Below are 22,225 nucleotides of genomic sequence, written 5' to 3'. Positions count from 1 at the left end.
ACAAAGTACATACTGTTGGGGCGTACTTCTTCATAACATCATGCCTTGAACTGCTGCTACGTGCAAAGGATTGTGGGGCAGAATAGTCACAGGCTGCGTTCTGGCATACTGCAAAATCTGGCCAGATGGTGTAGGACATCCTGTTTGACATACTATGTATTGGGACTAGCGTTGTCACAGTATGGGATTTTGATATCAGGATTATTGTCAAAAGGAAATATCAAGGTTTCACGTTTTTAACAATTATTAATGAGGGAATTTCCCATTTGTCACTATGGAAGGACGATGACACACAAGCTACTTTATACTGAAAACAGAGGGTTGAACACATGCTCATAGAACTGGAGTTACATCCAGGTGACTACTACATATGCCCGCAAGATTCAGAAAGTACACAGTAACACGTGAACTAATTCAGCTCAGTTTGAACTGTTTTAATTTAGTTTTCGCTAGTTACGGTTTTTATTTTTAGCCTTGACTCGAGCATAGAGGGCTGGGTGATTATCTCAAAAGATGTTGGAACATATTTGATGCCTTGCAAATTGGATATCCATCGTCTACCACGACACCCTGCTCATTTTGTGGATGTCCAAAATGCTCCCACATTGCCGATTTAAGGTGCTTTTTTTGGCAGATATAAGGCTGGGATGTCAGTTCCCTCTGACGTTTTTCACAGCTCTTCTTCTCAACACTCACAATGACTCTCTTACGCACACAAACAATGTGGCTCACTTATATTAGTATAGTATGGGTATTGGAGCACAGGGATGGTTCCGGTCAAAATAAGTATCTTTGTTACGTAATGTGACTGAATGATATGGACATAAGTTAGGTTAAGTACGTTTGGTAAGTCCTTTTAATCCATTCACCCTCCTGCCTTCATGGACTTTGATTAAAAAACATAATTGTGATACGTCAAAGACAAACATAATCCTGAGAGAATGCAGGTTTGTTGTATAGGAATGTGATTTTTAGGAGACAGGGCTGCCCAGGCGTAAGGATGCGCAGCAGAGCGTGGGCAGGCTATAGGTTCTCTCCAGGTTGGTACTGTGGCTCTGTGGCGGTGAAGTAATCCTCCAGGAAGGACTGCAGGTACTCGAAAGTTGGTCGCTCGTCCGGGTCCTTCTTCCAGCAGAGCTTCATCATCTCGTGCAGGGACTCGGGACACCCCTGGGGGCAGGGCATGCGGTAGCCTCGCTCCACCTGCTCCAGTACCTCACGGTTCACCATGCCTGAGGAGGAGGAGGAGGACGCAGGAGGCAGGAAGGACAGTCAGAGCTTTCTTTCGATCAAGGTTTTTCAAATAGAGCAAACAAAAAATGTACAATTCACACACAAAATAGTCAAGTCTAAGACTGTTAGAGCATTTAATCGCTTTTTTAAATTAGTTTTTTTAGGCTTAAGTTTCTGGAGATTATTTTGGCAACAATTGATTTTGTAGTCCATAAAATGTAGAAACAAAGACAGGAGGCTCATACCAGATAAATGACATCAATAGCTTAGCCTAGCATTGGCTAAAGCTAACAAAGTAATTACCAGAATTTCTGAAGTTAACTCATGATCAGCTTATATCTTGTTTAATCTGTACAAAAACTGAAATTGTAATTAGACGTGGCTGCTTGTTGCCTGCAACCTCTCGACTCCAGAAATCCACCCTAAAGACACAACTTGTTGTTCTTCTCCGTATTTAGCGTACAGACATGAATGTGTCATCTAACTGATGATTGAACTCGGCACTAACGGTTATGCTGCATCTTACCGCCAAAGAGGCCGCTAGAAACAAGGTATTTCAATTCTTATGGAGTACAAGTTTAGTGTCTTTTAATTGTTTTGGTGCTACATCTGATAAAAAGTTGAACTGTGGTATAGGTGGTGCATACCACTGCAGGCACCGCTCCCCAGCGCTCTGTCAGTCTGGCAGATGGTTATAAACAAGAGTGGTGTTCAATCTCCCAATCGTCCTCCACCAGATGGTCTCATCTAATCTCAGTGTGTGTTTGTGTGTGTGTGCGTGTGTGTGTGTGCGTGTGTGTGTGTGTGTTCCCCCTGCAGAGGCATAAACAACCAGCACAGACAATGTCAGACGGCTTCACTTCATCCTCAGACATTAACAAGCACGCCAGCTTGACGTCTACTGACAGACTGAAAGCTGATAACTCCAACCACGAGCGCTGCACATTTTCTTTGTGTGCGAGTGTGTGTGTGTCACTGTCACTTACCTGGGTAGGGCACTCTGCCTTTGGTGACAAGCTCAGTGAGTAAGATCCCAAAGGACCAGCCGTCTGATTTGATGGTGAAGCGGCCGTACAGGGCGGCCTCTGGAGCCGTCCATTTAATTGGAAATTTGGCTCCTGTAATGTGATAGAGAGGAGAGGGGTGAGGTGAGGTGACTCCACTAGAGGACATATGCCTTCGTGTCTGGCTTTATTACCAGGAAACTGCCATAGTGACCCAGAATGACATCATTTAGACCACATCCTTTTTAGGTATTCAGGTTTTTAAAGGCACCTCAGAGAAAAAGGTTTAAGGAAGAATGGCAGTAGATCAGTAATGGAAAGAATAAGAGAGCACAGAAAATATACATTAATGCAATGAACCGATGCGTCCTTTACTGGAAGTGATGTTGTGTTAAGTAATCCAAAACTTTTGCAGTCCACAGCTTTCATTCTACTGAAGATATAGTCCTCATGTAAATTCACTGCTGTCTGAAGACGAATTAAAGTACCACTGGGGCTGGAATAAGATGTTGCTGCTGAATATTTTAAATGTAACTTTTTTTCAAAGCCTTGAAAAGCATCACACACAAAATCCAATTCATCTCCTCTTTTACATTCTGTTACTACTAGCAACCGCTGCTGCCACAGCTCTATAGCAGTTAAGCTAACACCGTTTCATATTGTGACAATGTCGACAAGCTCTTTCATGTTCCCTCCAGGTGCCTGTGTAGGAGTACTGTCAGTAAATATCTTGTGACAGCTGCTTTGTGATTGCTGATTGAGTTCTTCTGTTGTAGCTTACTGCTAACCAAGCTAGCCTTTATATACTATCTGAATGAGGCTATGTGTTGCTAGTGCAACATTTTGAGTAGCTGCAAATAACTGTTGGGCTATGTATTATGTATCATGATGTATTTTACTAGTTGTACTCTGAGAAGTTTATGTACAAGATTCATTCTTAACTCTGGCATCAGGGACAATGAATCTAAAATAACAGCCAGTCTATGCTCTAATCGTTACTGTGGTCCAGATCATAGACCATTGTATATAAAGATTCAATTCAGTTCAATTCAATTTTATTTATAGTGCCAAATCATAACAAAAGTTATCTCAGGACACTTTACAGAGTAGGTATAGACCACACTCTATGACTTATTTATGGTTTACATAAACCCAACAATTCCCCCGTAGAGTACGGTGGCAACGCACACCTTCCCTTTAACAGGCAGGAACGTCGGACAGACCCAGCTCTGTGGAGGACGGACATCTGTTCTCACCGGTTAGGGAGGAAGAAAAGAAGAGAGAGAAGGAGAGAAAAGACGGACAGATGGACAGAGCGAGACAAAAACTGTATAAAAAATGGACGTAGCATACCCGTCGAGGCCCGTTTTCTCAACTTGACCAATCATACTCGCCTATGAGAGTCGCCATCTTGTCAGACTTTGACTTCGCCTCATTTCCTCTTTCCAAAAAAAGAGGTGCATGTATGTGACATTGGGGGGAGGGAGATACGTCCATCTGGCTGACGTATACCTCCGAGGAGAAGTGAGGGCCAACGGCTAGCTGTCACTCAAGAGGCCGCGCCCCTAATTATTCATAAACCTGGTTAAATAAAACCAAAATGCTCCACATAGCTAGATAAGGTAAGGTAAGAATGTGGGTGAGCCAGCCCTTTAAGGAGCAGACAATGCAGTGAGATGAATTCTCTCAGCGTGTGAAAGGCGCAGCTCATCAGTGGGAACTGGAGCATGCGGTTTCCACTATTCCACCCTAATTCACCATGAAAGGCGTTCTCGCTGCTCCATCCTCACACCCCGTTCACCTGTGACCCAGACAGTGTGTGCACTCACCTTGCCTCGCCGTGTACTCGTTGTCCTCTATCAACCTGGCCAAGCCAAAGTCTGCGATCTTGCAAACTAGGTTGTCGGCCACGAGGATGTTGGCGGCGCGCAGGTCCCTGTGGATGTAGTTCATCCTCTCAATGAAAGCCATTCCGTCAGCGATCTAAAAAAAAACAAAAAAAACATTTGACAGCATCTCACGACGGTTGCTTCGGCGCAATCATTTTTAGCTCCTCACACTCAGAACATCAAGCCTTCTGTCAGGCACAAAGAGGAGGCTATTAATGAAAGAACAAAAGCAAACTGATGAAGACACGTTTGCTGTCGTGAGGCTTAAAATAGAATCTAGACTTAACATTCACCGACACAAATTCTGCACTCGAGACACAAAAAAAAGCCCAGGTATTTGCGGTTCGTCTCACCTGTGCAGCCATGTCCACCAACAGGGGCAGCTTCAGGAATTTGCCGTCACCCTCTTTGAGGAAGTCTAGCAAGCTTCCTATGAAAGCAGTGAGAAGTCGTAAATGCAGGACAGCCATGATGATATAGTGTAGGAGCAATAAAAGGGCCGCAACACCAGCTGCATATCAATGTACCGCTATATGAAATGTTAAATATTTAAATTAAGCCCTCAATCCTTTCTATATATGGTTAGGAAATTAAACAGAATATCTAAAGAAGCTTGACTGTATTTGTATTTTCTGCATGAAGAAGGAGAAGAAGAACTGCGGTTAATCTATGAGATCACTACAAACCGGAGGCATTTAAACACACGTGCACACACAGATGTCATAGAGTTAACATTTACACACACATAAATCTAATTGCTCATAAAAGCCTGAAAAAAAAGCATTGCGGCTGAATCTATGAAAACCTCCCACACAACTGCTGCAGTTTTCAATTAAAAATCCCAGTTTTAGGCCTTGGGGACCCCCAAGGGACTCTCAAGGACATTCAACCTGTGCAGCACATTAATTAAAAGAGCCATAAAATTTACATTTTTGCTGGAAGGAAATCACCACGCGTGTATCTGACATCAGTGTAATTCCTGAAAAAGTCTACAGGCTAAAATTGTTGCTTTGCTTCTCTTTAAAAATAGATCTCATCCGTGTCATGTAACAGGAAACAGCTGAGTCTTGTTATTCCCCGGGGTTGAGAGTTCTCAGAAATTCAATTTAGTTTAGTCACTTTGGAGCTTTTAAAAGGTTTTCAGGTATCTGCGTGTACCTTTGGCCATGTACTCTGTGACGATATAAATGGGTTCCTCGGACACCACGGCATAAAGAGGCACCAGTTTGTCGTGCCGGAGCTTCTTCATGATCTGAGCCTCTTGGAGGAAGGCCTCGGGCGACATGGTGCCCGGCTTCAGCGTCTTTATGGCCACCTTAGTGGTGCCGTTCCACGTGCCTGCAGAGACAAAGATAGGGAGAGAAACGCCCACAGGCCACAGGGGTAATCAGTGTTGTTAATGGGCTGGGAGCAAGACAATACCATTAATTAGGTCTTGTAATGGCTCAGACGTGTGCTGTCATGCATGCACTCCTCGCAGAAATATGCCTGGGATGAGCAGATATGACCCCCCGGCTAAAAAAAAGAAGCTAGAAATACGTTTGGCTGGAGCAGAGTGAGATGATCCCTGGAGATAAACAGGATTCAACAAACAGAGGAAGCAACTGCAGGAAGTAGATCCATCCCCCAGTTTGGGCAAAAATAGACAAAATAAATATAGGCTTATAGAAGTGTTTGTGTTGTTTTGATTTATGTGCATATGTCTGCATTTCCTACATAAATCTGGGCTGATTTGGTATTTCCCCTTCTAGATAATCACCACTGAAAACTAAACAAATGCATGACGCCAGAAAGCATGTGCCTGCATGTCTCATCTGTCTTGTTCTTACCCATCCAGACCTCTCCAAAGCAGCCCTGGCCCAGTTTGAGCTCCAGTCGTAAGGACTCCCGGGGGATCTCCCAGGCATCTTTGGCAAGCCCCTGGGTCTGAGGCTTGACTGTGGGGCAAACCGTGGTCAGCCTGTGGCAAAGCCCGTCGGCGTGCTCTGTGATAAAGCGAAACGCAGAGATCAAAATGCTAGATTTCACCAAGCAGAGCCACAAACACACAAAAACGCAAGAGTCTCTGAACCAGCAGGATGTAGCGTTGTGAAGGATGTTTCACGCATCGATTCACTCCATTTGATGTGGGTAAATTCATGCTCTTACACTAACTGTGATGAAATATAAATGAGATGATTTCTAACACACCAAAAAACCCTCTCCAGAGTCAGACTCAAGTGAAGTGGGACAGCAGCTATTTAACCTCAACTCTATTCAGGCCAAAGACTATAAAAGTCTATAAAATCCAAATCAATTGTTATTGAAATGAAAGACTATTCATCTCTGAGGTAGACTGCAGGTGGCGCAGAGCGGCAGATTTCACAGGGAGTAATTTTCAGACTGAATGAATAATGAATGAGAGAAGACACAGAGAAAAAAAAAGTGAGCGGGAAGCATAGGAAACTACTTACCCGTGTAGTGTTTGACGAGCTTCTGTAATGTGTCAAACTGTGCTCGGGTGGTGATGTAGTATCCCCCACTGTCAAGTTTGCGGATCTTGTAGTGTTTCACATTGTCTCCTTTGGTTTCATCCCAGTCTCGTATGGAGAGAGAATAGGCACCTGGAGGAGACGAGGGAGATGTTCTTCATTCATCGAAACAAAAGTATCAAAGATCGGACTGAGTGGTGCCTTTAAAGGGAGTTTTTTTTTACAACCATAATTCAGTTATCTTTTAACGATGTCTTCTTCTCAACATAGAAACTCCTTTGTTTCTGATAAGTGTTTTTTCCTCATCAGTTTGTACGGCAAATGGCTATAAAGGTCCCATTCAAAAATATAAAGCGGATTGAGGTGCAATATACATATACCTAAAAATATGGTTGTGATATCTCATCTATACTATAGGGAGATAAGTGCCGCATCAATGCCGTTACAGTCAGTCCTCGACTGCAATGATGGGGAAGAGACGCTGAAAGTGCTTTTTCAGGAGGGGGTCTTAAAGAGACAGGCGCTAAAATTGAATATGAATATTCAGACAGACATTCATTCATTCATCTTCAACCGATTGTCCCTGTCGGGGTTGCGGGGGGCTGGAACCGATCCCAGCTGACATCGCGCGTGAGGTGGGGTACACCCTGGACAGGACGCCAGTCTATCACAGGGCACACAGAGACGAACAGAGACAGACAACCATTCACACCTACGGGCAATTTTAGACTCATCAATTAACCTAACACATGCATGTCTTTGGACTGTGGGAGGAAACCGGAGGACCCGGAGAAAACCCACACAGACACGGGGAGAACATGCAAACTCCACAGAGAAAGGCCCCAGCGAACCTGGAACCTTCTCGCTGTGAGGTGACAGTGCTAACCACTACACCACCGTGTAGCCATTCAGACAGACAGGATGAGAATACTATGTTGTTTGAACATTAAATCGTGTAAACATGTTCTAGTAGAAACCTAAAATACAAGTATGAACCTGAAAAAATTTGCCAAATATGGGACTTTTCAGATACAACACAATTTTCAAATCTAATTTCATTTCAAGAGGTAGAGTGAAACATTGCTCCATTAAATCACATTTGTTTGGAGCTGACAGAGCAGGTTTTCTCGACACTTAAATCTGTTTGTTAGTTTGTTAGTTTGTTGCACTATAAATAAGAATCACAGCTGCTGAAAATATTTGCAGCATATTTGCACTGTCATTGAGCATATTAGCATGATGTCATTAGCATTGAGCGTTGAACCTTAAAGCTCACAGAGCCGCTGGCATGGCTGTGGACTTTTGCCGTACACTGTCTTCTGTGTTTCTTTTCTCACCCTCTTTACCACTTTTCTTCATTCTGAAACGCTTCTGTCTTGAAAGTGCTACGTAAATGAAATTTGTCCTCTAAATACTACGAAACCCGTGATCATCAGCTGACGTCGCTGTGGAGAAGAAGCCAGTGAGAGGGGCTTTGTTTATGCCTTTAGAAAAAAATAAAACACGGCAGCATAGTTGCAGAATTCATCAGCACTGACCCGGAGAGTATTATCTGGGTCCTGTGAAGCAAAATCTGAAGCTCTGTGATTGGATGCTTCAGACCAAAATGCCGGTGTAATATAGTGTATAAACCAATATTGATTTGTCCACTGTCTGCATCTCCAAACTGTGATCACGTTGACCGTCCTCTGCTGTAGGTAGCACACTGACTACAGATAAGTACCATTTACTACCCCACTTCAAAAAATACAAACTCTCTTTGAAAGCTCTGCAGCTTCTAGCAGCTTGGCATCCGGGCTACCAGCACACTGCTCTTTATAAACGAGGCGATCATCACCTTTAGTAGTTTCACTTTCTCGCACCAGGAAGGTCCCTCGAACGTTTCCTGGATTCAGCAGCAACCTCTCAGCGTCTTTGCGTCCCATTTTACCAAAGTACCACCTGCCAAGAGAAAGTGAATGCATAAAAAAACTGACTGAAGTAGCTGACTCAAATTCACATTATGAATTAAGGGCTGTGAAGCTGTTAAAATTGGGACTGTGTTGCAAGCACCAGGAGATGGGATCATGCTAGTATTATTAGTCGCTGTAGATGGAGTAATGGGGTTATAACAAGGCCTTACTCTTCCGCCTGGATGGAGTCAGCAGGGGCCACGTAATTGCTCGGGATGTAGCCGTTTCTCCCTGTGTTGATGGAGCGAGCCTCCCACCAGTCTCCCTCTCTGCAGGAAGACAATGTGGAGACGAATGACTCCTTCATTTAACAGTCAACCAAGGACTCATATATCCCGCTATGATTGATAGGCTCGATTAAAAGCAATTAATAGTGGTTAATAATTTAAGCCTCAGCCTGGTATAAAATCCTCACTTTAGCCAGCATGGTGGTGTACAGAAAACGTTTGAAGGTACATTTTTTTTTCTTTGACCTCTTTTTAAGTAATTAGTTCTGCATTCATTTAAACGTTCAAATCTTGAACTGTCTTTAAAATGTGAGGTAGGGCTGAAAAACATTGTCACAACGGGGACTGAATGACACTAATCTGCTTTACATTACAATGCTACAACCTCAGGCGACATTTCTGCCACAGCGTGAATCCAATTAAAAGATCCACAGCGTTGTGCAGAGAAAAGCCAGGAAACAAGTGGTAATCAAACTCACTCATGAATACAGATACACAAGGAACAGGTGCAGTTTAGGATTACTGCGAGGCATCTGCAAACATCTAAATAAAAGAGGGAGAGAGAGAGAAATTGGGAAGATACTTACGTATTGTTGATGATCTGAAAGCGGTCTCCTTTTTTAAACGAGAGATCGTCAGACGTTCTAGCTTCATAGTCATACAAGGCCACAAAGAACGTAACGCCACCTAGAAACACAAAAAACACACCCACACGTAATGAATGGATGCATGGTGAGCTTGTCAAAGTGAGAGCTGCAAACACGTACGTACCTACGACATTATCCTTGGGACCACCATCCATCAATCCCTATCATTGGAGCTCATAATCAGTCTCATAATCGGTAAGTGTCGCCCATAGACTGTACGAGGTCGGGGTCTGTTTTGTACAGTGTTTTCTGTATTATTTATTGTGCTGTATGTGGTAGTTGTATTGTACTGTATTGTATTTGTCTGAGAGCGAACCAAGACACATTGAACTTGACATGGCAATAAACTTCTTGAATCTTGAGGTACTGTGTCAGGAAACAGCACGTTTGTGTGCGTTGATGTTTAAAAGGTCATTTAAAGTAGATGAATCGCCACAGTCTGAGACCGTATTGATTTTCTATATAATTCCATAGTATGAGTACTTCCCCTGCATGGAAATATGACTCAAGACACTCAGACACAAGCCAAAGAACAGTCAATACGTTGAACGTATCCCTAATAGTCATAATTTAGACCCTATTATTAACAATTATATTTACATGTACCACAGGACAAATTATGAATAACTCATGCAGTACAGCCACACCCCCTGGCAGATAACATTCATAGAACCACCACAGACAACAATGCTGTCAACAGTAATCCCATTATCTCCTGCAGAAAGCAAATACCATGGCAGTGCCACCTTCGCCCCCTCCTCTGAAAGCAGATAAGCCATCATGGAGGAGGATTACAACCTAAATCCCCCCCAAACAGGAGGGTTCACTCATCTCTTTGCTCTTGTAAGCTGCTCGGACACATTTAGGGTGATCACAGATGATAACAGGACCTGTGTTGCATCTGACAAGGTAAAGCTAGTTAAAATAACAATGGCCGGGGCATTAGCTGTGACACAGACATGTCGGATTAGCACACTGACTCGGTGTTTGAGTATATTTGTACGGTGGCCCTGAGAGCTCAACACTTTGCAGGTTAAACATGCAAAGAGACAAAACACCAAAATCCTCTTCACCAAATTGATGACACATGCATTTAGCATGAGCGAAGCTCACAACACTAAACAATAACGCACACGGCTGGGCCATGCTTGTTTTTGGTTTCTGAAGTTATTGAAGTCGGCTATTCATCATTGTGATCACATGGTTCAGATATTATTATAATAAGCAAAAGGCTACACTAGGTCAACAGCAGATATCTGTAATAAAATTGGAAACATCACATGTTAAAATATATTTTGGTAATTTTTCTAATATGGCATTTGTCGATTAATCCGTCAATTATTTCCTTGATTAACGGAGTAGTTGTTTGGTCCAAAAAATGTCATAAAATAAAAAAATAAAAATGTCAATCAGTGTTTCTCAAAGCCTAAGATGATGTCCTCAAATGTCTTGTTTTGTCCACAACTCAAATATATTCAGTTTACTATCACAGAGTAGGATAGAAACCGGGAAATATTCACATTTATGAAGCTGGAATCAGAGAATTCTGACTTTTTATTCTTAAAAAATGAATCAAACTGATTACCAGAAAGTGATGGAGCTTGAAGAGAAGTGAAGGAATCCTGAGGGGAGTGTGAATGTGTTTCAAATTTTATGGTAAACCATCCAATAGTTGTTGAGAAATTGAACTCAAAACCAAAAAATGTCAACCTCATGCTGATGCTTAAAACCAGCAGATAACCATCACTAGAGCCACACTGGTTCAGTAACATGACTGATACATCTGCAGCAAGTCAAGTCTCTACAACTTGAATTAAACACCATATTAAAAAAAAGATGGTATTAAACATTGAATACCATACGGTATCATGGAAATACTGCAGCAGAAAGCTGATTGAAGGACAAAAAGATTACGAGAGGCTGTCTGGGAGATGAGAAAAATTATTCAAGAACTAAAACCCAATGGTAAGCTTTAAAAAATATGATCAGCAGTAAAGCAAATGGGCTACAATGTCACAGACACACTGATTTGGCCCTTTAAGTATGAAATAAAAGGCCAATGGTCTCCATGACAACCGTTATCAGCATTTTAATGACATCTTAGAAGAAAACCCTACTCACTTGAGACAGCGCCAGAGAATGAGTTGGACACAGGACCAGAGAAGGACGCCCCTCCAAAGGGAGTCATGGCAGACGCGCCACCAAACGGCGTGAGGGTGTGGTTGAAGTTCGCAGAGCCCGATGAGGAGGAGGGAGGTTGGTTCTGCTGCAGCTGGGTGGGATCCGGTCCGTAGTGGCCCACGTGAGGTGTGGAGATGGTGGCGTTGGGGTCGGACGCCGCGGAATTCTCTGGACGATACTTCATCGTTGGGCCTTTGTCCTCTTTGCTCTTAATGCAGCCCATCGTCTCGCCCTGCCAAAGACACAAAGTTGTCAGTTTAATGCCAGCAGATTGAAAAACACAACATTCATCACTGATGATATATAAATAAGGTGAAGGGGCCAAGTGAGGTGCAGGATTAACGACTGCAACATAAGGCCCGTGGCAACATGCGTCATGAAATGAAAATCTAATGACCTGATATTTTCATGTGAATCGTTTTGTTGTTGCGACCCACTAAGACTATAAGCCATGTGATAACTGGGACATATGGGTAAATGGTAAATCCGCTTTGAACCGCGCACCACTCAAACGTGTAGATTCAATTGTGCATGCATGGTTTGAAGTATGACGACCGCAAAACAGGAGGAAACTGTCATTATTATTTTATACTGTTGTGATCCATTACATGTCATTGTTGTTGCATAAAGAGATCACTTAATGTTTACATACAAATGAAAGATTAAAGCCATTCTCCCTGGAACTCTATGCTATACCAGTGCTGTGTTTTACATTCTGCTGTTATTCAAAGAGAACCCTTCAGGGCCTTCAGCCCAGGGAGAAATTATTAAACCTGCCCACCTGGCACAGATTCAGTGGCCCAAGGGTTTAAGGGTTAGAACAGAATGAAATTAAAATTTGTTGGTGGGAAGTCAATCAAATGAGATGCAAAATGACCAGAAAGAGGCTCAAAATTAACAGCAAGGGACTCAAAACAACTACAAAGAGACGCAAAACGACCAGAATGAGACTCAAAATGACCAAAAAGAAATGTGAAATGACTACAAATAAACGTAAAACGACGAGAATGGGATTCAAAATTAACAGGAACACTCAAAATAACCAAAGAGAGCCGTAAAACAACTACAAAGAAATGCAAAATGACCAGAACGAACACACCAACAATGACTACAAATAACATGATCCTTAATATCATCTATGCCTCGGCCTGACTACACTACAAGATTTAAAACATCGGTGTGTCTCCATCTGCGTGGTTGTCATTCCTCTTCCTAACATAATTTGGCCGGAGTCACACTGAGGCATTCTTTGTGAGGTGAGGGCCCGGAAAATGTGGAGACAATCAGACACGCTCGTAAAGACGCCTGAGCTCGGAGAGATCAGACCGTTTTCATTCTCCAAGAACAACAGCCGCCAGAGGAGCCGGACTTTGTTAATTGGTACCGACACATTACAAGACAGTAAAACAACAGAGGACTGGAGTGAAATAGGAGCTTTTATTCTGTGGTGAGGAGAATGAAAGCAGACTAAACAAACACGGTGCTGCTGAGCTTCATCGGGGGACAGTTTGTGACAGAAGTGAGAAGATTTCAGGGTCAAATCGTGCATTAGTGAAACAGAAGAGGATCTGCTGGTGCAGCGATACACCTTTCACTGATTCTAGAGCAGCGGCCTTGATGTTGGGAGGTGGGAGGGATTTTTCCTCATCGGAGAAGGAGGGGCGCATTCAAGAGTTCATCGAGTTCTCCAGCTGAACTGCCAAGGAAATCAGCAAAATGGGGACAAACCACAGAAACCTTCCAAAGGTTCAGAACACTTTGCTCAAATAAAACCGTACAACCGTTTAAATTGCAGGTTAGCGCTCGTGCCGAGCACCGCCGGCCCTCTACAAAACCATTTTTATGAGTGGTCGGTCACTGAAGATGTGTCAAAATGAAACAGATATCTTTTAAAAATGTCTTCAAAAAGGAGCATGGATCTAATCTCAGATGTTAGATGTACGGCCAATATGTTAGGAATGTTGGCACGGGAAAACCACTTTTAGTTTCCGAGCCAACCTTCCCTTTAACGTCGACACAAAAGCGTTGTCATGGAAAGAAGAGAGGGCTTCAGTCAACTACGGTGGGCTTGTGTTTCATCATCAGACGGAGGAGAGTCTGGCTCGTCGGGTCAGCAGTGAACCTACTGTGCTATAAAACACTGGACAGTGTCCCAGAAATATTTGCACTTTAAAGCGAGGATGTTTTTTTTTTCCTCCTAAAAATGAGACTTCAGCTCTCCCATGTCTCTTCCAAAATTATTATTATTTATGCACAAATACAGAACCTTTTAAATGGCATTGGATTTAAAATAACCCCACCACATTAGAAGCTTGCTCATAATTCTGCATAATGTTTTTTGTCTTAACTGCATTGTCCCGCTAACATCGCACCTCTCTTCCCTCATTTCCTTTCAACAGAAATATATAAAGAAAATCAATACATCCGATCACAAGAGAAAACCCCTGTTGTTTCTGCAATGCTTCTGCAACGGAAGTGATTTGTTAGTGTTGCAACGGCGCGGTGATTCGGTCTATACTTTTAGAAATCTGGTGTGTAAAAATACCAAAGATAAGCTTTTACAAAAAAGACGATTTGTCTGTTTCTGCTTTGTCAGTGTTGCTCTGTTGGTCTGACCAACTCTTTAGTCCTGACTGAAGTATCTCCACAACTACTGGATGGATTGCTGTGGAATTTTCTACATGTATTCAAGATTCCTTGAGGATGACTTTAAATGGCGTTGCTGATACCTTGACTCACCCTTTATGTCTAATTAGGTCACAGTTGGAATTGGTCCAATGCATAATGACCAGATACCTGCAGAATGGGAGTTTTTTGCAAATGCAAATGGTCAACATGGTAAAAAGTGTTGTGATTAAGTTCAAATCTCTACTGTGCCTAAATGCAGCCTAAAGGCCTTTCCTATTAAGAAAACAGAAGCCTTTGAGTTGTATGGCATCAAGTAAACAGTTTGAAGGGATTTTACAGAGACAAAGTGTGTGCAGTTACTCTAACAAACAGTGAGCATTTTAAACTTCTATTCAATACTAGTATAAAAAAAGATACTAGATGATACCTCTTTTTCCTTTCTTTTTTAAAATTAACAATCTACACACACTGCTGGTGCAGAGAAAGTCACTGAACACACCAACATACAGCCTTCAATGACAAGTTTTGCTTTACACTTTGAGTTGTAAGCTGTTACAAACACACAGAAATTCCCACCGCAGAGAAGAGCACTTCAGGGCTTATTTGTCAGCAGACAGGGCGTGTTGTGTGCACATGTTCCCTGGTTATATGATATACGGTCCACCATCTTTACTGCGCTACACAGATGAAATTAATTCTTCTGTAAAATACGCTAAATCATCGCCTTTTATAACCACACCAGATGATTCCCACCGAAACCGGGGTGATAAATAAAGCACTGGAAAGCAACAGAATAACTCAAGATAAAATTCCCATTAGTGACTGTGTGGACAAAAAGAAAACGATTTATATCTCGGAGAGGAACAGAGAGGACGAACAGCAGGTTGGTCCGATGAGGGAGGGGGGCAACCAGGCGGCCAGTGCCAGCTATACCAGCTTGAACTACTAGGAGGATTATGAGGATGGAGGACTTACCCTAAGAGGATAATAACAGAAAACAAAAACGGAGGGACCACCAGGGCCTGGAGCTGAAACAGTGCAGACCCTCAGACTCCACTTGCACATGAGGGATCCCTGTTGGGGGGCTCTTATGGACTCTTGGCAGTGATGAGATGTTGCAGACCAGCTCAGCTCACCCCTCTATCAGTGCCATGTTGGTCAAAGCGGCCAGCCGTCACATAATGACACCACAGGCTCTTTCCACACTTCAGACTGAAAGGGAGGTGAGAATGCAGCAAGAAAACAAACGATTCCATAAAAAAAATGTGTCTTGGGGGGCAATTTAGGCCACAGAGAGCACGTGTCTGAAAAGATCCCAGGAAACATCACCCTCGTTTTTTTTTTTTTTAGAAATAAAGTTAGTTCAAAACTGTGCAGCCAGACTAGATCTTAGTCTTCAAACAAAATCCACGTAACCACAAGCTCCTTCCTGAACATCAGAGCTGAGGAATCACAGGGAGAATCTCGCCTCGCTGCTAATTATAGAAACGGATTCTTATTGCTGACAACATGACCCCCGGGATGATAACATGACCTACAACCGACCACACATTGCACGCAAACACAAGAGAGGACTCCCAGTTGCTCTAGTTAAGAGCCACACAGAAACAATGAGAGAGTATAATTGAAGACATTTACATAGAAATGACAAAACATGCACATGCAGAAGCTCCTGCCTGCCATCTGGTTGGAACTGTGTGGTACTATTAGAGTCCGTTCTGACAGGTAGAGACAGAAAATAAGCTTCACTTTCCATTCAGCTGCAGTCAAAGCGCTGTGATTTGGTACAGTGGTAAAGCGATGGAATTGTGCGTGTGTGAAATCTTAGAAACAAAGATGTGTACTTTTTTCAATGCCAAGCAGAAGCATTTTCTTCAGTACGAACTACAGAAAATGCAAAATAAACAATTTGAATACAAAAACCTTGAGGAACTTTTCTTATTTTCTTATGTTAATCTTTGGTACAATAACAATTCAGGCTCTCTCTCTACAGACGAGACACTATCTTTGTTTAATGTTCTGTAGAAGTAAAAACGGGACTCTGCGTCTTGCTCAAGGACACTTCAGCAGGGCAGATACCCTCCTGAAATATGATAACCACCCCCAGCTGGATGATGAACACTAACACAGAGCAGCTCAGGGACAAAGCTTGGCTCACAAAGCAAGCTATGGCAGGATATTTTCTGATGTATGATTCATTGTTCTGTCTATGAAATGTCATAAATAAAATGCCTGTCACCACAATGTTACACCTGCAAATGTCTTATTTTGTCTGACCACCAGCCCAAAACTCAAAAGATGAGTTTTCTATCATTCATGACAAAGAAAAGCATTAAATTCTCACATTTGAGCAGCCGAAACCCAGAAATATTTGTCACTTTTGCTGAAAAAATGACTAAAACTGTGGCTCTACGGCCATCCTCCATAGAGCTGGGTCTGTTGGACCTTACTGCCCGTTACAAAGAAGGGTTTGGTTGCCACTGTGTGCACTACTGCTGGATGAATGCTGTATATAAATATTATTATTACTATTATTAAAGATAGTGTGACTTCTTGCTGCTCATGGGGGAATTGTTGGCTCTCTGTAGATCATAAATGAGTCATAGAGTGTGGTATATATATATATATATATATATAATAAACATAATTAGTTGACGTCTGAGAAGGCTCCAGATGTTTCCCTTGACCCCTCTCGTCCCTGCTGGTTTCCATCCAGAACACACATTGTTTTTAAGGCCTGATGTTACATATTCCTCTGTTAAAGTGATAACTTTAAACCTGAACTCTTCTTATCGACTTTCGCTCTCTCCCCACCCGACTCCGACCACAGTGAGAGATTTTCCACACAAGCTTCACAAAATGCTGATAAGACGGGAGAGGAGAGCTCAGTGTTTTCTCTCTCTCTCTCTCTCACACACACACACACACACACACGCACGCACACACACACACACACACACACGCACGCACACACACACACACACACACACACACACACACACACACACACACACACACACTTGCTGAGAACGATGAAGTAGTTCGGGGGCTTGCAGTGGTCATGGTTCAGAATTTTTAAGAAGGCTGCAGAGACCAAGTTTAGCTGAGTAAGATGACAGTGCAGGATTACCGGAGGGGAGGGTTATCCACATTTACAGGCCTGGTTGTCAGAAACAGAGATGACTTACAGCTTCAATATACTTTACTATAAAGCTCACCTGCAAACATGGTGCATTACTTTGTTTTCTATCATCTCAATTGATTACTTTTTGGCCATAACTGAAGAATTCCTACGCCAATTATGCCAGCAATGACGACATTTTATATCCAAAAGGTCAACTTCAATGTGACATCATAATGTTTCTGCCCATTATTCAACGCCATTGATTGTGTAGCTCTTCTTCTACACTTAATACCTTTTATTAAATTCTTTCAAAGTCATCACTACATATATTATGTGAGTGATGAAAGTTTGGATGGAAACTGCAACTTGACTAGTTGAATTCTAGTTACGTAGTTCTTTTCAATTTAATTCAGTTATATTTACTGTGCCAAATCATAACAAAAGTTATCTCAGGACACTTTACAGAGTAGGTAAAGACCACACTATATGACTTATTTATGATTTACATAGACCCAACAATTCCCCCGTAGAGTACGGTGGCAACGAAAACCTTCCCTTTAACAGACAGGAACATCGTAGGGACCCAGCTCTGTGGAGGAAGGACATCTGTCTGCACCGGCTAGGGAGGAAGAAAAGAGAAAAGAGAGAAAAGACAGACAGATGGACAGAGACAAAACAGACACAAAGACGGAGACAGACACACTTCCAGTAATTATAATAATATCTATAGTAATGTGAATATGACTTATATGTTATGACTTATATGGTATGGCAGTTAATATAGCAGAATAGTATTAACTGCCAGAATAGTAGAAGCAAGCACAGCTAAGGTAGAATAGATAGAAGATAGAATATCATTTACAGGCCTGGTTGCAGTGCAGCTTTAAGTTACAATCCCCCCGAAACGAGGTCAAAAGTAAACTAACTTGCAATCTGACTGAACAGATGCATTTTAAATGCTCTTTTGCATATCATGCCTTATAAATAAATTTAAAAAAAACTCTTAGTCTATTTTTAAACAGCCTGCCCTCTTCTGGGGTTTATCTACGCTGATGAAGTTCACTTTCAACGTGGCCGACGATGACAGTAAAACAGCTGCGCTGATAGGTATAAAAGGTGATAGTTCGTCCATCCATCAACCAGCAGTCTGAGTGAAACCTTGCCCAGCATCCCTGTCAGACAGCTGTGGCTGCAGACCGTGGAGGGTCTCCGGAGCTTTACTGGGCTCCAGATCTGCAACAGATGCTGCTGCCTGCCACCATCCAACCACATTCCTCTGATACCAAAGGTTTAAAACCGAGTCTGGAGAAATGTCATGTGATGTCGGATGGGAAGCCTCAAAGCATCGACAGAAGCATCAATAAGTGATTCAAAATTAGATCAAAACCGTACTGGGTGTCGAGATAAACTGACCCGAAGCTCACAACCGTTTGAAATATTAAAGGGGACATATGCTCATTTTCAGGTTCATTCCTACGTATTATGGGTCTCAACTCGAACATGTTTATTTGCTTTAATGTCCAAAAAACATATTATTGTCTGATAACCATCTGTCACAGAGTGTAGCAACTGTGCAACACACAGTCACGAAACGTCACAGGTGTGTAGTAGAGATCAAAATGAAGGCCGAGCTCAAAGATGGGCGTGGTCCAAGCAAGGCGGGTAGGAAAGGGGCCATTGCTCCACCACTTTACGCCCATGAGTTGGTGTGCGGATGGTCTCTAGTATTATCATGACTTTTACTTCACTTTACATATCAGGAGACAAGTCCTTATAGACACATTTTTTGGTTATGTGAGTTATTGTGCTGCCACAGAACAGACATCACACATTTTCTCGAATAAACAGGTCTTATGGGAATACCTGAAAACTGAGTCGAGGGGAAGTGTGAGCTATTTTGGGAATCCGTGTCTACAATCATCCATTTGTCAGCACACAACTGGGTCGCTCGTTTGAACTGTCAACATTTAATAAAGTGTCTGTAAAAAAAGCCACATGACAGCCTGGGTTAGGCTGTTTTCTCTGGAGAAATACATCCAACCATCACATATTGACAGCTGACAAGAAGATCACCAGTTACGTCCATTCAGCACTCTCTGCCTGGTGTTGAATAAAAATGAGTTACATGCAGTGAGGTATCCTGATTTTTGAATTTGAGATTAAAACAGTACTGGTATCAGATCGATACTCGTTATCCTGAGTCCAGTCCCAAAAGGATAGTTTGGATTTTTTTGAAGTATATCTTCTACAACAGATGACGAATAACACGCCCCCACTTTGGCGAAGCCGGCAGGAGGACATGTACTGAAGCTAAGCAATGTACTGATATGCTTAATTCATTCAAGCCACTTAGAAAAAGAAGAAGAAAGAAAGCCCTCTTTAAGTTTAAAGAGGGGAAGTGAGGACATTATATCCCCCTCTCCAAAATCACCAGACTCCATTGACAAAAACTAAAATTTTACCCTAGAGAGAACATGGGAGTGGCTGGTCCACAGCTGACTCTATGGTTCGTTTATCTTTCAGTTTGTTTGGTTCCTAACCCTTTTAACATACCCAAGTAAAACAATAAAACAAACAAACTGACGGATCAAGGCCGAAGTAGACCAGCAACTCCCGTGTTCTGCAAGATAAAATTACCACTTTTGTCAATGGAGTCTGGTGGCTTTGACGAGAGCATAAAACGACTTCAGTTCCCCCAGTGTAAAACTAAACAGGGATGTCTGACTGCACCGCAAAACTGAAAATATTCATAATATAGCATATGTTACACTGATATTAATTTATTTTTTTTGGATGGCATGTGGAGTACATTTCTTAGCTCCAGAGCCTGCTGACATCTCCAAACTGGGGGCGTGCCGACCACCTTATATGGATAAGTACCTCATTCAACCACACTTCAAAAACTATCCCTTTAAGAATCTGCATCTGGAGAGGAAGAGTCGGATCAGAACATCCCTATTTATCATAGTTAAACCTTGGTACTGGTATGTTATACGGACATCTTTATGGGGTTCAAGATTTCATGCAGAAGTCCTTCGGGTCAACAAAGTAACTGTCCGTTCATCGTCTATAGAATGATGCCCCATAATAACATATATATTTTAGAAATCATGGTATTCCCCTCTACCTTCCTCCCCTCTATCTTCACCAGCCCTTATAAGGTTTCACATGGGCCGTGATCCACACAGCAGTGCAGAGCTGTATCCTTTTTTTACATGAAATGCCACCTCAAGCATGACAGTTAGGTTTTAATTTGAGTGTCACACACTGTGCGGGTAATGAGGACAAGTTCCCAGTCCCTGCAACTCAAAGTGGAGAGGTGGGAAAGTAGAAGACGTAGAAGAAGAAGAAGAAGAACAAAGCAACAGCAACACAAACCGGAGAAGACTCAGAAAACTGGGACTCAGCTGTTGGACCAGGAAGTTTAGATTCAGACTGACAGCATCACTAAAAAAGTGTCCTGAACCCTCCTGCTCATTGAACAATAGCCTGACTCAGCAGTGAGCCACAGACGGGGTTAAGTACTTAAAATGATGAAGTAGATGGATGAAAAGAGGGAAACAGATAAATTAAAAGACTTCATTTTTAAAAATGTATTTTGAACTTTTAACCTTTTGTTTCAGTGCCTAGTTAAATATCATATACAAACAACAATGAACAATTGACATAGTAAAATGTTATTAACCTGTAATTACCTGACCTATTTTAAAGTATCTGCTATCAGATACGGTTGCACTGGTATTCCTGTGGGACCTTAAGCACATGCTGCATCTTCACTGACATCTCTACCTATTCAAAAAGGATTTCATGATCAAAAGCACAGCTCAGGGTGTGCAGGGAGACTTTGGGTACGTGCTCCAACCTTCACACAGGTATACATGTGTGTCATCATCAGACTGTTTCATTCCTTTGTTGATGACAGGTCAGAAAGCGAGCAGCCGCGTTTCGGCCCGTCCCCTAAATCCTGCACACAAAGACCACTTTCATTTGATTTTACCTTCACAAATAAGGCCCTCTTCTTCTTCCTTTGGGTCTGTCGGTCAGCCTCTTCCTCTCCTTGATTTGATTCAGAACCAAAAAAAGAAAGAAATCCGAGTTATTCCAAACGGGACCGATGCGCCTTCATCCTCACTTCATCCATCCAGCAGATGAGAGTTAAATCACGGTGTGCGGAGGACGGAGGACACGGTCATTGTCACCGGAGGATTAATCCAGCTGCAGCGTTACGACAACACACACAAAAAAAAAGAAAAGAAGAAGAAGAGAGCTCCTGAAGTGTCCCAGCTCTTTGTAGCCGTTCACTTCCTTACTACTAAACTTCCATCAGCCCCCACACAACAACATGGCGGACCTTGCCTGCGGGACTGGAGGGAGCACACACACACACACACACACACACACACACACACACACACACACACACACACACACACACACACACACACACACACACACACACACAGCTGGAGAGAGATCCGTCCGGGTGCAGCTGATCTGGGAACAGCTGATCGGGCACGAGACGACAACACAGGGACGGTGAATAATAATAATAATAATAATAATAATAATAATAATAATAATAATAATAATAATAATAATAATAAAAATAAATAAAGCAATGATAGAGAGATGACAGGGTGAGAGACGAGAGGAGAGCAGGACCGGCGGAGTGGAGGACGGTTTCATGGAGAGGGGGAAAAAAGGGAGGACTCAATTTGTCTCCAGTCTCAAGTGCAGGACTGTGGCGCCCCCTGCTGGCTGCTGGGCTGGTACTGCAGCTACACATCTGCTGCTCCAGCAAATCACAACCAGATTTCTTCATTTGGCCAGGTATGTGCAGGGTCGGGTAGTAACGGATTACATGGAATC

General features: G+C 42.5%; 1 protein-coding gene across 1 annotated transcript; it reads right to left on the bottom strand.

Moving 5' to 3' along the window:
• Window positions 1-759: 759 nt before the first annotated feature.
• LOC310963215 (tyrosine-protein kinase Yes) lies at window positions 760-21,692 on the bottom strand. Its single transcript, XM_083935907.1, has 12 exons — window positions 21,354-21,692; window positions 11,545-11,836; window positions 9,364-9,463; window positions 8,720-8,818; window positions 8,435-8,538; window positions 6,580-6,729; window positions 5,956-6,111; window positions 5,285-5,464; window positions 4,480-4,556; window positions 4,067-4,220; window positions 2,220-2,351; window positions 760-1,232 (listed from the first exon to the last, which is right to left on the bottom strand). The coding sequence occupies exons 2-12, from the start codon at window positions 11,825-11,827 to the stop codon at window positions 1,024-1,026; spliced, it is 1,644 nt and encodes a 547-aa protein (XP_083792033.1). The 5' UTR covers window positions 11,828-11,836; window positions 21,354-21,692; the 3' UTR covers window positions 760-1,023.
• Between the last annotated feature and the right edge of the window lie 533 nt (window positions 21,693-22,225).

This window comes from Echiichthys vipera (assembly GCF_963691815.1).
Source record: "Echiichthys vipera genome assembly, chromosome: 21".
NCBI classification, from domain to species: domain Eukaryota; kingdom Metazoa; phylum Chordata; class Actinopteri; order Perciformes; family Trachinidae; genus Echiichthys; species Echiichthys vipera.
This window is presented reverse-complemented; position numbering and strand designations above follow the sequence as displayed.

Coding starts and splice junctions, on each gene's coding strand:
- LOC310963215 (XM_083935907.1), bottom strand. CDS start 11,827: ATGGGCTGCATTAAGAGCAAAGAGGACAAAGGCCCAACGATGAAGTAT. Junction 8,819..9,363: donor TTTCAGATCATCAACAATAC/GTAAGTATCTTC, acceptor GTCTTCCTGCAG/AGAGGGAGACTGGTGGGAGG. Junction 4,557..5,284: donor CACAGAGTACATGGCCAAAG/GTACACGCAGAT, acceptor CTGCTTTCATAG/GAAGCTTGCTAGACTTCCTC.